General features: G+C 35.5%; 1 protein-coding gene across 1 annotated transcript; it reads right to left on the bottom strand.

Moving 5' to 3' along the window:
• Nucleotides 1-15,086: 15,086 nt before the first annotated feature.
• LOC142623911 (uncharacterized) lies at nt 15,087-15,761 on the bottom strand. Its single transcript, XM_075797395.1, has one exon. The coding sequence runs from the start codon at nt 15,759-15,761 to the stop codon at nt 15,087-15,089; it is 675 nt and encodes a 224-aa protein (XP_075653510.1).
• Nucleotides 15,762-16,276: the final 515 nt, after the last annotated feature.

The raw sequence follows: 16,276 nt of genomic DNA, 5'->3' as shown, positions 1-16,276 counted from the left end.
AGAGAGAGAGAGAGAGAGAGAACACGACACGAACCTGACACGGGTTTTTTCGGGTTAGGGTTGGGCCTTAATGGATTTGGGCCATAAACGGGTCGACCCGAAAGCGACACGATAAGAAACGTGTCATAAGCAGGTCAACTCGCATAATTCGCAATAGACACGTTTGACACGCCAATTTATTTATGTCAACCCGAAATGAGTCACTTAACACAACATGTTTAACTCATATAACAAATAAATATTTATTTTATTTTAGATTTGTCAAATACCTTTTATATCCAAAATATATTTTATATTTAAAATGAAAAGTGAGTAATACAAAAATTTACAAGGGATATAATTGAAAATTGAAATTTTATAAACCCTAGATCTCTAAACCCTACAAACCCTAAATCTCTAAACCTTTATAAATATTTAAAATTTTTTTTTTAAATTTCAACCTACTACTCCTCTCACGCAATTCTCAAACTCAAGTCTCAAGCCAGTTATCTCTCTCTCTCTCTCTCTCTCTCTCATGCGTTTATTTTTTCTGCATAATGCTATTTTTTGAAGTGTGTTTCATATGTTGCGGATTGTAGAATTAAAAAGTTTTTGTGACGGAAAATAATAATAAAACGTCAAGAACAATGTTTATATTTGTATTGTAATGTGTTATTTATTTGCATTTTGTGAACTATGTAGGTATAAATGGAGGAAACCAATAATAGCAACACGTCAAGAACATCTAAAAAAATTATTTCTAGATGGATGATATATTTAATATTATGCAGGTTGAAATAGGTTGTGTTACATTCGTGTCAACCCAACATGACTTGTTTTTTAAGCGTGTCAAATGGGTTGGATCAGGTCAACTCGCCTTATTAACAGGTCGGGTTAGGGTTGAAGGATCCTGACACGATTATTAAATGGGTCAGATTAGGGTTGAACCATTTAGTCGAATACCCCTACCTCGACACGACACGAACCCAACACGCTAACCTGAATTGACACCCCTAGAGAGAGGCATGATAGTGATGGAGAGTAATCTGGAAAGGAAGAGAGAAAGTTAGAGATGTTTTTTTCCCAAACTTTAACTCACATGAAAACTTTGGTTTTTTTTTTTTAATATGACATGACTGTACAGTGGGCAATTGATGTGATAACTAAATCAATTTTTTATTTTTCTATTTGACATGTCAAATTTTTCTATTCAAAGAATAATGACATGAACTAAATTGAAATGACATTGAAAAGTTAAAGATCAAATTGACACTAATGAAAAATTATGAACAAAATTGACATATAGTATAAAGGATGTAGACAATTTATATAATTTACCCACAAATAAATAAAAACTCTAATCTATTATCGTCACCTGAGAGAGGTATAGAGTCGTAGAGGGCACATGGCAATCTTTCCATCTTAATGTCTTACATAACTAGTAAGAGAGGAAAAATCGGATTCAGTATGGAAGTAAGTTACAAGAATTGGTAAGGCTTCCTTTGTGGCGAAAACTTTCTTCTTGATGAGGATAGATTTAAATATGGATTTAGGACAGTGAATTAGTAATTTTAAAGGGTAGTTGTTGGTTTAGCTTGCATTGATTTCGTACTCAAAGATTATGTTAATCTCCTTCTGTAATCCAAATAAAAAAAGAACAATCATAATTGAAATCTTTTTTTTTTTAAATTGATAAATAAAAAAAAAAGGCCCAGGATATATGGTTCCCTTGTTTTTTTTTTGTTTTTACTGTAAATTAAAGTTTTATTGACTTGCTACTGAGTACTGAGGTTACGTTAGGATTTGTGTATTGCTTTAAGCTCTAAGAGACCAATTCATTTAAAATTTGTCGAGCCTAAAATTTTTTTTTTAAAAGAGAGAAAATTGTGAAAGCACAAAAATAAAAATAAAAACCTTGTAGTTCACGTTATAATTATCCCAAACAAAACGCCTCCAAATCAAATGAGAGAGCACTAGATCTTCTTCATCATCATGATCAGAACCTCCTTCTCCTCCGTGCCTTCATATACGATGTCTTTGGTTTTGTCACAACCACATCATCAACAATTGCAAATTACTCCTCCGTTCCTTGCAAAATAAATCAAAACCCTCAGTTTTTCAAGTCACATCACGATGGTTTCAGGAAAGAGGGAAACCGATTTGTCACGACAGCATCAACAATGGAGGATTTGGAAAAGCACTAGCCTTGTATAAAACTTCTAGAACACTCCCACTCTAAATAGAACTCAGTATTTTATTCAATGAAGAATGAGAAAATACAAGCAACTAAGTGTAATATATAACCTCTACTCTATATATACACTATCTAACAAACTAGCAAATAACAAACTTCCTTATTTGGTGGGAAAAGCAGTTACAAGAGTTTAACTAACTACACGTGCTACTCCTAATTAAATATCACTACTTAATTCCTTAAGCCACCTGTCAAAAGCTCCTCAAAACTGTGAATGAACCGTTCATGATATGGAATGGCCTCTATAATATCCAACAGCTCATTACTTGCCCACATTTGTTCTGCCCTTGTTGCCTCTATCACTTGATCATTGCTGTTCAACTCTTCAATTCTATTATATTGCTTCTCAACCTTGCCAAGATGCTCTACTCTTGCATTCCTAAGCTACTATGATGTCTCACATTGGCACTGTCAATTTCAACACCCCCCTCCCCCTCAACAGTAAAGCTCTTGCTGCTTGATCATGTGAGGCATACTCTGGATATGCAATACAAGAAGCAAAGATATAAATCATACCTAACTTCTTAATTAATCTCACATAGATATCCACACCAAGTACTTTAGTAAAAATATCTGCTAGTTAATTCTTGGTTGAAACATGAAAGGTCTTAATTGTGCCATCAAGAATTTTATTCCTCACTATGTGACAATCTGCCTCTATATGCTTTGATCTTTCATGGAAGACTGGATTAGCAGCTATTTGTAGTGTTGCCTGGTTATCACAGTACATTAGGACTGGTTTATCATGTTTAACATGTAAACCTTCAATAAAAACAATAGCTAAGTCACCTCACATATGGTGGTAGCCTTAGACCTGTACTTAGTTTCTGCTGAGAATCTTGAGATCATGGTTTGCTTCTGTGACTCCAGGATATTAATGCATCTCCTAGAAACACACAGTAGCTAGTGAGAGACTTCCTAGTGTCAGGGCAGCCTGCCCAGTCTGCATCATAGTATGTCTTTTGCTGGAAATTTGAATTAGTAGAAAAGAGCACTCCCTGCCCTGGTGTGCCCTTGATATACTACAAGATTCTAGTGGCTGCCTTCATATGTGGGACTCTAGGTTGTGCCAAAAATTGGCTTAGTCTATTCACTGCATAGGTAATATCAAGTCTACTCAAGGTTAACTACATCAACTTGCCTATGAGTCTTCTAAATTGGATAGAATCTTGAAGCAAGTCTCCACTAGTCTTAAACAACCTCAATTGTTGTTCCATGGGTGACTTTACTAGATTGCATCCAGTTATACCTGTCTCTTTAAGTATCTCAGGAGCAAATTTTCTTTGATTTAAACTAATTCCTTTCTTGCTCCTTGCAATCTCAAGTCCTAAGAAATACCTAAGTGAACCAAGGTTTTTAATTCCAAACTTTTGGTTTAATACAAACTTTACTTCAGCAACACAAGTTGGATTATTTCCTGTGATGATCATATTATCTACATACACCAATAATGCAATGAACAAAAGGCCTTTGGTATGAACAAAGAGTGAATGATCAGCTTGAGATTGATTGAACAAAACCAAGTTGCTGAATTGTAGCTGAAAGTTTGGTGTACCATTGTCTAGAGGCCTGCCTTAAACCATAAAGGGATTTGATTAACTTGCAAACCATAGGAGGAATGGATGAAGAAGTGGATGAACTCCCCCGCCCCCTTATTATGAAAACCAGGAGGCAAATACATGTACACTTCTTCATCTAAATCTCCATGGAGAAATGCATTATTAATGTCTAGCTAATGGAGAGGCCAGCACCTAGCAGAAGCCAAGGCAAGCAACACCCTAATTGAAACTCTCTTTGCCACAGGTGAAAAGGTTTCAAGAAAATCAAGGTCCTCTCTCTATGTATAACCCTTAGCCACTAATTTGGCTTTGTATCTCTCAACACTGCCATCAAAGTTTAACTTGATTCTGTAGACCCATTTGCACCCAATAGCCGTTTTACCAAGGGGTAAGGGAGTAAGCTTCCAAGTATGATTCTTCTCAAGAGCTTGGATCTCCTTATCCATTGCCTCTCTCCAAAGTGGATCTTGAACAGCCTGAAAGAAGTGTTGGGGTTCTTGATGACAAGTACTGACTACTAGTAAATAAGATTGATAGCTTGGCTTCAAATGAGAGTAAGTGAGACCAATAGCTATGTCATAGGGTGCACTAGGAAGATGATTGGCAGGATAAAAAGACTAAGCAGCAGCACAAGAGTAGTCTTGTAAGTAAGCTAGTGGTTTAGAAGGCCTGGTATACTTTCTGACAGGTGCTGGTGTGAGGGCAGGTGCTGGTATAAGGGTTGGTGCTGGTGTTGCAGCTCCAGGTACTGATATAGAAGATGAAGGAGAAGTAACTGTAGCTTCAAGGGGTAGTAAACATCATTGGAACATGAACCAGTAGGCAACATAGGTAAAATGGAACTGATATCAGGATCAGTTGTGTCTAAAGGAACAAAATCAACTGAGGATTGATTAAGAACAATAGAAGATAAAATAGAAACATCGGGCATACTAATAGGAATAACAAAGGTGTCATTACCTGCTCTGGAAAAAGCATGAATATCAACATCAAAAATGGAAGTAAAAGGTTCTGAAACATCACTGTTTTTAATAGCAAAATGAAAGATTTCTTCATGGAAAATCAATCCCTTGAGAAAAAAACAATGTTAGTAGATAAATCAAGTACCTTGTACCCCTTTACCCCAAAAGGATATCATAGAAAAACACACATTTTAGCTCTAGGAGCAAATTTGGACCTGTTATGAGAAAGAGTGGAAGCATAACATAGGCATCCAAACACTCTTAAGTGAGTATAAGTAGGAGCATGACCAAAGAGTACTTCAAAAGGAGTTTTATGAAATAAAGGTGAAGTTGGAATTCTATTAATCAAGTAGAAAGTAGTTAATATACAATGCCCCCAAAGATGCAATGGCAAATAAGATTGAAACATGAGAGCTCTTGCTACATTTAAGATGTGTTAATGCTTCCTTTCTACAACAGCATTTTGTTGGGAAGTTTCAACACAACTTAATTGATGCAAGATCCCTCTTTAAGCAAAGAAATCTTTCATGATAAATTCTATCTCATTATCAGTTCTCATGACTTTAACCCTTTTAGAAAATTGGGTTTCTACCATAGCACAAAACTGCTCTAAAATAGATTGCGTTTGGGACTTATGTTTTAACAAATAAATTCATGTACACCTTGAGCAATCATCCAAAATGGTCAGAAAATATTTGCAATTATCAATAGTGAAAACTGAAAAAGGACCCTACAAATCACAATGAATCAAATCAAAACAAACATTTGAAATATGATAACTAGCATTAAAGGGAAATCTCTTTTGCTTAGCAATAGGACAAATATCACAATGAAATGTTTCAACTGGATCAAGGAGAGGTACATTATTATTATTCTTCATCAAAGCCAATTTGGCATTTGACAATTGCCCCAACTAAAATGCCATACATGTGGCTGAACACTATTTATAGAAAACACTGCAGAAATTGAAGAAGAAATTGATTTGCTTCCTTCCAACAAGTAAAGTCCATTGCTTTCCTTACCCAAACTAATTCTGCTCCAGAGAGCAAGGTCCTAAATAAAACACAGATTGCCAAAGAAGATGAGACAGCAAAGGACAAAGTTAGTTAGCTGACTAATAGAATTAGATTGAAGCTAAAAGAAGGAACACAAAGCACATTGTAAAGAACAAGTCTTTCAGAGATTTTGATAGTCCCAATGTGTGTGACTAAAGCAATTTCACCATTGGGTAGATTAACATGAGCATTCAATGTAGCAGTGATAGTAGTGAAACAAGAAATGGAATACACCATATGATCAGTAGTCCTTGTGTCTATGACCTAATTAGTGGCACCAAAGCTATTTCTATTAACTAGTTTGGCAGAAAAAAATTGAGTGTTTCAAAGTAGGTGTGAAAGATAAGTTTTGAATTGTACCTGACATGGTATCAATGAAATTGGTGTTGGCCAAAGACTGTGAAGAAGTTGTAGTCACACCAACAATAGCATGCATACCAGTAGCAACAGGAACACCAAAAGCTCCAGAATTCAAACCAAAAGCTCCATTACCAGTGCTCACATTGGCTATATGATGAGTATCACTAGAGCTAGTTCCAGTGTTGAAAAAGGCAAGTAATTGCTCACATTGAGCCTTGGAAATTGGACATTGAACAGATCCAATTGAATAATTCTCAGCAACAGTGGCTTAATTGAAAAAAAATTGATTAGCATTAGCATTGGACCTTCCTTTTGGCTTGTATCCAGGTGGATACCCGTGGAGTTTGTAACATTTGTCCACAGTGAGTCCAAGCATATTGCAATTAGTGCACAAAGGTCTTTCCTTTTTGTTGTTGTTTCCCTTGTTCCAATTGGAATTCCCTAAGTTGTTGCTTTTGGAATTAGCATACATTGCAACTGAATTAAGCTTTGCAAAGAAGGAACCACCATGTCCAATGCTCTTATGTGACTCCTCTTAAAGAACCAAGGCATACACTTTTCTCATTGAGGGAAAAGGTTCATACATTAGAATTTGAGTCCTAATGGTCTCAAAATTCTCATTCAATCCTATCAAGAACCTCATGACATAAGCCTTGTCATGTGAAGCACTTAGGGTTTTCATTGCTTCACATGTGCATTTTGGTAGGGGTTCATAATTGAGCAATTGATCCCAAAACCTCTTGAATTTAGTGAAGTATTTTGTCATTGTCATCAAATTTTGAGAGATATGCGAAATCTCTCTCTGAAGGTTATAGATCTTGGGACCATTGCCTTGTGAAAAAAGGTTCTTCAACTCAATCCACATCTCTCTTGTTATTTCACAGTACATGATGCTACTAGAAACATCCACATGCATGGAATTGATCAACCAAGAGAGTACCATGGTGTTACAACTTTGACAGTCTTCATACAAAGGAGAATGAGGATCAGGCATTGGAATCTTGTCATTCATAAAGTCTATCTTCTTCTTGGCAGTGAGAGCCAAAACCATAGCTTTAGACCATGAATGATAGTTTCTCATTCCAAGCAATGGTTGAGTAACCAAAATATTGCTTGGATTTTCATTAGAACTAAGAAAGAAAGGATTTGGAGGACTGGACTCAGTGTTTATGCTTGATCTTGGGTGAGAGGATTGATTATTAACAAGATCGGAGTGGTTGCTTGCATTAGGGGACGCCATTGTTGAAGCTTGTGAAGCTCTAATACCATATAAAACTTCTAGAACACTTTCACTATAAATAGAACTCAGTATTGTATTCAATGAAGAATGAGAAAATACAAGCAACTAAGTGTAATATATAACCTCTACTCTATATATACACAATCTAACAAACTAGCAAATAACAAACTTCCCTATTTGGTGGGAAAAGCAGTTACAAGAGTTTAACTAACTACATATGCTACTCCTAATTGAATATCATTGCTTAATTCCTTAAGCCACGTGGCAGAAACTCCTTAAAACTGTGAATGAACAGTTTATGATATGGAATGGCCTCCATAATACCCAACAGCTCATTACTTGCCCACATTTGTTCTGCCTTTGTTCCCTCTGTCACTTGATAATTGCTATTTAACTCTTCAATTCTATTATATTACTTCTCAACCTTGCCAAGATGCTCTACTCCTGCATTGCCTAAGCAACTGTGCTACCTCACATTGGCATTGTCAATTTCAACACCTTGACTTGGAAAACTTTGAAAACAATCATTTGTTTGAGGTCTATGATCATGTACATGATACTTGGTCCATCTTGCCAAGGCACCCATTCCTTATGCTTTGGTTGGTGAGACTAGATAGCATGTGCATGCTATTATGGGAAGGAGGGTTTTTTTTCTTAGCTAGTCACAGGGGATGCTATCCCTTCTCTTTACATTGGTGGAGAAGTGAGTATCTCTACTCTTTTGATCTCAATGAGGGTGAATGGAATGATGGCATAATGCTCCCTTTTTACCATTTTACTCGCCATAAAAACAGTGTATTTATGGAGGATACAATTTATGGATTGGGTAGCAACAACGACTTTCGGATAATTGTAATGAAAGTCCCAAAAGAAATAAAAGAACATCTTAAGAAGAAGAAGAAGAAGAAGAAGAGAGAAGAAAAAGATGGCTTCAAAATGTCAGCATGAAAAGAAGATAAAGGAGGATTTGTATATATATATCTACCCACCAATAAACCCATCCATTATCAAGTTTATTTTCCCTCCGAGGATGTGCCTTTCGTTTGTCATCCACCCGATCATAATTCCCCGACACGCTTGATTCACTGGGGGAATCAAATCTTTTATCGTGTAATCACTAGCATGGCTTATGAATTCATGATGCGCTTGCGTTCTCCCGAATTTATGGATATATGTGTACACACACACACACACACACACACACACACACACATATATATATATATATATTTGGAAGAGGTGAATAAACGTTTTATTAGCATCGAAATTTTTCAAGCCCTCTCGAAAAGAAAAGATATTTGATATCAAATGATACCATGTTAGTGGTATCAAAATTCAATAAGTGTGAGAAATATCAGCAAAAAATAACTTCCCAACTAACAATAATGAGTAGTTATTTTTACGCACACATCTCTCATTTATTGGGTTTCAATATGTGTGACATGGTTTTATTTGATACAATATATTTTTTAATCCTGAAAACATACAGAAAGAGTGGCACTAGATTCTTCCGTGCAAAGTATATGCATTCTGCCCATTATGAGATCAAAACCTCCTTCATATTGCACGGGCAAATCCTTGGTTGCTTCTCTCTTGGCCCAGTATGTATATCTTTCATACCTTTCCTCTCTTTTCTATTTTTCTTGAATATTTGTCTTTCCTCTTCCCTCTTTTCTTCATAGCATACCAATACTTCGCAGGGTACAAAATAAGGTAGGAAACTCGCCACATCAACTCACCTATCTCTTCCCTATTTTGGGGTTTTATAGTTGCTCCCATTCTTTACAATTTGTTTGGGAGTTCATAAAAGAGTGGAATGAGTAAATTGTAAAGGGGAAATGAATAGATTGGGAAAAAAAATGTATTTAGGTAATGAAATGGAAAGAAAAATGAAATCAATTAATTTTGTTTGAATGTTTTACAATAAAGGAATGAATGTAAGTAAAGAAAATTTACTACTTTGAAAAGTTAGAGAAATAATACAAAATGAATGAGTAATAGTACTTGTTGTTGTTGGGCCCATGTGGCTTGAATTGCCAAGCCCAATTTGGTCATCTAAACCAAATTGGGCTTGGAAATATATATATATATATATATATATATATATATATATATATATATATATATATATATATATTGTATTAAGTGTAGCCGTGTGTGTAGAGAATTCCAATAATCTATTAGGTATAGCCGCATAAGAGAAAAATAGAGAAGAAAAAAAAAAGTAGTCAGCTTCTATTCTTATTGTTTCTGTTAGAGAGTTTTAGGGTGTAATTGAGATTTGGGTTTTTACAGAGTGTTATTGTGCACTATTGTATCTCCCTATTTTTATAGTGAAATTTTTCCGTCATCGCCGTGGAGGTAGGCCATTTGTCAAACCACGTAAATTCTTGTGTTCTTTGTGTGTGCTTATTATTTAATTTATGCTTATTTACTATTATTGATTTGAGTCTTGGAGTGCTATTTGCACAACAGTACTTAAATTAATGAGCAAAACTTAGATACAATTCACTTGGTAATGTTACTTAGGTGCTCTTTTAAAAATTAGCCATTTGCTCTGTCTAGTTACTAATAGAGCAAAAACAGATGATGTTAACATTGTCTGCTCTATCAATTAACTAAACAAGTGGCTGATTTTTAAAATGGGTACTTAAGGAACATTATTAAGAATATATATCTAAGTTTTGGGAATTTGATGTGTAATGTTTAAAAAAGTAGTTAGCTGTGGGTTCCTTTTTTGGAAAGTACCCTAGTCCATTGATGACAAAGGATCCTGGGCCTCCAATGTTGGATGATTGGACTGGGTCTGGTTCTCCGCGGCCTATTGGGATTGTTATATGAATCAGTTTGTGTGCAAGTTACATAAAACTCTTCAAGGCAAAGATGCGATTTCCTTCTAAGTAATAAAATACCATTATAAATGTTTTAGTATAATAAAATGACAATTTACTATTACGAAATAAGTAAAATAATTATTCAAAATATTCACAATGAGAAGAAGATTAAAATAGAATATGTAAGCCTTATCTTTTATTGTGTGAACATTTAAAAGAGTTCTTTCACTTGGTTCCCCGAGCTTGATGCCATGGTACCCCGAACGTGATGTCGTGGCTCCCAAGGGTACTAGGTCTGTAATCCATGGAACTTAGAATCTCTAGTTCCTTGAACTGTAGGATCTTTTTCCATGCTTATTATGGAATGGAGTTTTGTCATTTCTTTTTACCTTTATAGGTCCTACATAAGAACAACTATACAATACACATATCTTCAAATAATAGTTAGTTCCTCAAATTAGGATATACATTCTAATACATATGCATATATATAAATGAATTTCATAAAAATGAGTCAATCATAAGGATCCTGGCCCCAATTCTCACAGACTTAGTGCTTTTGCACAAGACTTGTGGGATTTAGAACTCAAGTCCAAGTAGTTTTGCTTGGGCACTGTCTTCCAAGATAGTCAAGTGGGGAGGATTTTCGTGGGAGAGAGTGACATCTGATGTGTGCATGTTTTGGTATATATTTTTTTGGAGGCTAAGTGATATTTTGAATGATTTCAAGGATATGGGACAAATTCCTCCTCCTTGGTTCTCTTATTTTGTTCATTTCCTCTCCTCTCTTCCTCACTGAGCTCTTAAAGCTCTAAGAATTATCCTTTTGAACCTCTGAACTCTCCCTCTTTTCCTCTCATCTGAATCCCCCTTTTTTCTCCCCCTACTCCTGCTATGCATTGTGCTCCTTTTATAATGGGCATGGTTTGGTACCCCAGGTGAGGACGTCCTTGATCTGCTGGGTAAAATCATGTCCTCTAGAACCTAAAAAAATGCATTTGGGCACAAGTTTAGCTTAATTAAACAATTATAACTCAAAATGGGCATTTGACTTTATCTACAAATGGAAAATTCCTTCTTGAAAAGTCGAAGGAGTAGGTGGGCTGCTCAATGCAATGGATGACAGCTTTAATTGAAAGTAACAACTGAGAGAGAATTGTGGGGAGGTGTCATGCATATGGGGGAATTGAGTTTTCCATTGGTTCATGCATTCCAAGCAAATATATGAACCAATGGAGGCGTTTAAGATTCTCTTTTCACTAGAAATCGCTCTCTTATCCACTAAACCACTTCCCCCTTACTACCAACTCGGGATCACATGGGCTTGATTCATGGGTTACAAAGATAATACCTGGTTTTGCTGGTTTTTTTTAATGGTTTTTGCTGCAAATTTGAGCATACACCTTGTTTTTTCCCATATGTCAACCAAGGTCCTCTTCTCAAGGCTTCAAAAGTACACATCAAGGTCCTAAAGCCTTGATGTTGATTCTTCTTGCTACATATCCTCTGGTTTGACCGAGATCTTTCTTCTTGCCGCATGTCCTCTAGCCTGACCAAGTCTGGGTCCTCTTCTTTTTTATTATTATTGTTAATATTTCTTTCTTTTTTCTTTTTTTTGGGACTTTAGGCCTTCATGATTCTTCTTAACTTCATGAATTGAGTTTTCTTTTATTAAGGCCCATAGTCTTTCCTTACTTTTCATGGAATGAGCTTTTTTGTTAAATATTGGTGCTCAACATTACTTTTTTTTAATTTTTTTAAGAAACCGGTCCTCAACATTAGTTAAAATAGAAAAAGTAGGTTATTATTCTAAAATATGGAGAAAATTTTATGAAATCTGACGTCATTGCTCTAAGTCTCTAACTAATTAATTGGACGCTTATTACATTATGTCTCCTCTTTTTCTGTTTTTTTGTAGTCCATTCTCGGTCCATCAAATATGAGCCCCATTTTTTCATTTCTTGTCCTTTTACAGTTAGCTGTGATTGAAGGAAAGAGAGAGTGATGGGGAACGTGGCAGCCCCTTTAGAAGATCCATAAGTGGCAAAGGGAAAGCTGATTCTAGAGCTTGAAGTGTAATTTGGCATTTTTTTTTTTTTTTGTTGTAACAAATCTAATGATAAAGATTTCTCGTGGGATTTTTCGTAGGATGAAGAGTTTTCTTGGAATGTTTTAGGCTTTTAGATTACAAAGAGGCCTCTTAAGACTTTGCTTTGTCATCTTAAAGTTCACTCGAGTCCTTTTTTTAATTGTGTATTATTCGCTATTAAGGGTCTGTTTGGATATCCCTTATTGCTGAAAACTGAAAACGCTATAGCAAAATAATTTTTAAATGTGTGAATAGTGCTGTCGGACCTAGTTTTAAAGTTGTTTTTGCTGAAAAAAAGTACTTGCAGGTTCCGTGAACAGTGCATAGGACCCAGCCAAAAAAACACAAACACGCAAAATGCTGGGTCTACCACTATCCAAACCCAACCTAGATCACTTTTAATTAAAATTTACTAGGTTAAGGACAATTTGTTGATTTATATAAATCTAGAATGCGTTGTCCTTGACTGCATTAAAGGTCCATATGAAAAAAGTACTTGTGGATCTTGTGAACAGTGCATAGGACCCCGCCAAAAAAACGCAAACGTGCAAAACGCTGGGTCTGCCGCTATCCAAACCCAACCTAGATCACTTTTAATTAAAATTTACTAGGTTAAGGACAATTTGTTGATTTATATAAATCTAGAATGCGCTGTCCTTGACTGCATTAAAGGTCCATATGAATCTTATTTTATGTTTTTGAGTCATTCTCCTATTCGATTTAGGAGTTAATAAGTCCTTCGTTGTAGTCATTAGTATTCCTAGTCCTTTGTTGTGTGTGTATTGTCAAACCGATGGTATTTGACGTTTGTGGTTTTGTGAGAAGATGTGAAATGTTTTCGTGTCACAGCTTTTCTTGTAAGAGAAGCAGAAGAAAAGAACTAGTCTTTGCAAAAGGTTCCTTCCTTGTTAAAGTGCTATTTCATATAAATTTCTGGAAAAAGCAGGAGCCTATCTTTGTGGGATTAGAGAATGTGATTTTCTAGATATATTATATGCGTCTAACTGACAAGGTATGATAATGAATTAAATCTATGATATCAAGCTAGAGAGAGGGACTGAAAACAAGAAGATTCAATGAAATATTTTAAACAGTTTACTTGGTTAAGTGAAAATCAGATTTGAGGCATTTGTCATATGATAAGTATCTTGCTAATTGTCTTAAATGATGGTCTGTGTACATCATCCTTGGCCTTATTTACGTATTTATTTACTCATACAAGTCAATTGTTTAATTATGACAATGAAGTTATTTTTTTTCTGTATTTTGGAGTTGAATTTTGTACCTATATAAAAAGATTAGCTGATGCAGAAATCGAGTAATAAATCAAATACATTATTTCAAGTTTTGACTATTTATTAGTATGAATTAAACACACAGCCATAGGGGAATGCTTAAGGAAAACTAAGGTTAGACTTAGTGTTCGTAATTAGCTCTGTAGATTTAATATGAATATGATTGTGCCCACTTTAAAAGCTTTCATACACAGTACATGATAATAATCTGAAAGTATGGGATTTGAAACTTATAATTTTTGTTTTATAATAAGGTTTAGCTTACTTCTAATACTTTTTTTAATTGGACATATCTTTTTGTTTTAAGTATATGGTTTTTTTATGCATATTTAAATTAAATCTTTTATTTGATCTCAATAAATTTTACTAATTAAATTAATTAGAATTTACAGATTCTACCTTACTGATTTTAGCAAAATGATGGGATGAAAACAAAGGTTAGCTGGACTCGGCTGACATGGAGTTTAGAGTTGAGACTGATTAGCTCAAGCTTAGGGCCTCTAAGTTACTCAGTTACCCCAGGACCAGCCCAATTCATCTTAATTAAAATATGACATAGCTTATTTAGGCTCAGAGATTAAAAGGCTATATTTGTTTTGAAAATGTCAATTCATCTTAATTAAAATATGACATAGCTTATTTAGGCTCAGAGATTAAAAGGCTATATTTGTTTTGAAAATGTCATTCTAGGATTAAGGAGGACCATTCACAGCAGTGAAGCTAAAAATTTAGTTATTAGGCACCACAAAAAGTTACTTTATTTATTTTACCTACACACATGTTGCAACAGTAGATCTATTTTAGTTTTTAACATAATAAAATAATATAAATATCACAATAAAATAAGATATCTACTACAATAAAATAATATATTTACTACACATAATCATCACAGCCACACACATAACCTGAAAGAAAATAAAAAATGTTTATTTTTTAGCTCTAAGCTACAGTACACATCTATAAATAAATGTAAACTATAGCAATGAAGCTAAAAAATATAGCAATAGCTCCACTGAATTGTAACTTTTTATGTTTTGCTGAAGCTAAAATAGCTATACACCTTTTCCCTCGACTGCTATAAGCTGGAATTTCTCTGACTCTCTCCTATTCTTTTTGACTAGGAAAGCTAGTTGGGTTTCGCTTAGTCTAGAGAGCAATGCAGCATGCCTAGACTTGATGGAAAATGAGGGAAAAAGTAGAAAAAACCCCGTAGGACTTGGTCAATGTTTCCAATGCTGAAGTCAGATCGCAATTTTGCTAATACCGTGCACTTTTACATCCACTTTATTACCATTATTTTACGTAACGTGAGTATTGAAGAAAAAATATTAAATTTATGTGATAATGTTATTAACATTATTTACTAAGTTAAGTTCAAAAATATATATATATATATATACACCAAGTCGTCCATTGCATTTTTTTTTTTTTGATAGCCAATACTATAGAATTTTCATTAAATGAGGGATAAACCCAAACTTGAAACATCCATACAGATCTGAGCTGGAATCATTGGGGGAATATCCTCCACCCAAACTAAACTCTCAGGAACATTACAAGCATGCCTTGCAAGCATATGAGCTGCCATATTACAGCTTCTATGGACATGACCAATCTTCCATGATTTGAACGCCTGCAGCCTAAACTTCGCCCCTTCCATAACCTTTTGAATGGAGGATGGGGTGTACTTGGGGTCTGAGTTTGCATGGGCATGCATTAGATTCTTCGCATCGCCCTCAATGAAAACCTCATTCAGACCAAGGTCCTTTGCAAAGCCAATACCCTCCTCCACTGCCCTCGCCTCTGCTTCTAAGGGTCCCAACGGAAAAGGGATCTTCTTGCTCATCGCCCCCATCAACAGTCCTTCTTCATTTCTGACTACTACCCCCACACCACAGTTGCCCACCTCTTTAAAAACTGCTGCATCAACATTTACTTTGTACCAGCCAGCTTCTGGAGGCCTCCATTGAGAACCAAACCGTGGGGGCTGCTTGGGAAGGGGTGGATTTGGAGAGAAGCCTTGCCTGAATTCCTCCACATACCTGGTTACATCACTGACAACTGTTTTTGCAGGCTTGAGCTTTCCCTCATACTTGTATTTATTTCGGTTATTCCATATGCTCCACGCCATTGTTGCAAACACTAGCCAGTCAATATCCTTTATTTCCTTTTTGAGCTTCCAAAACACATCAATGAAATCGCATAATTGTTTTTCCATTTGGGAAAATGGAAACCCGATTCCTTCCAAACCCCAGCAGCTGCCTTGCAGTCCCAAAGCACATGGCTCGAAGATTCTTTCTCCCCACACCAAGCACAACCATCCCAATTTGACACCTTTCTTCTAGCTAAGCAAGAATTGGTAGGCAGAATATTTTTACATGCCCGCCATAGGAAATGTTTAACTTTACCTGGACACTCAAGCTTCCATATGGACTTCCAAACATCGCCCATTTGTGATGGGTCAGAGCATTCACCTTTGTCTTCATTTTTCTTGATTTCCTTTAACACTTTTTGAGCTATTCCATACGCACTTTTGACGGTGAAAAACTCATTGCTTGTCCAAGCCCAGATCCTAGAATCATTGGGAAGATTTTGGCTTATTGGAATCCCCAGCACAGTCTCTACTTCAAAGGGCAGAAAGGTATC

Source organism: Castanea sativa, chromosome 1 (genome assembly GCF_040712315.1).
Source record: "Castanea sativa cultivar Marrone di Chiusa Pesio chromosome 1, ASM4071231v1".
In the NCBI taxonomy this organism is placed as follows: domain Eukaryota; kingdom Viridiplantae; phylum Streptophyta; class Magnoliopsida; order Fagales; family Fagaceae; genus Castanea; species Castanea sativa.
Note: the sequence above shows the minus strand (reverse complement) of the source record. Positions and strands in the feature narration are given on the sequence as shown.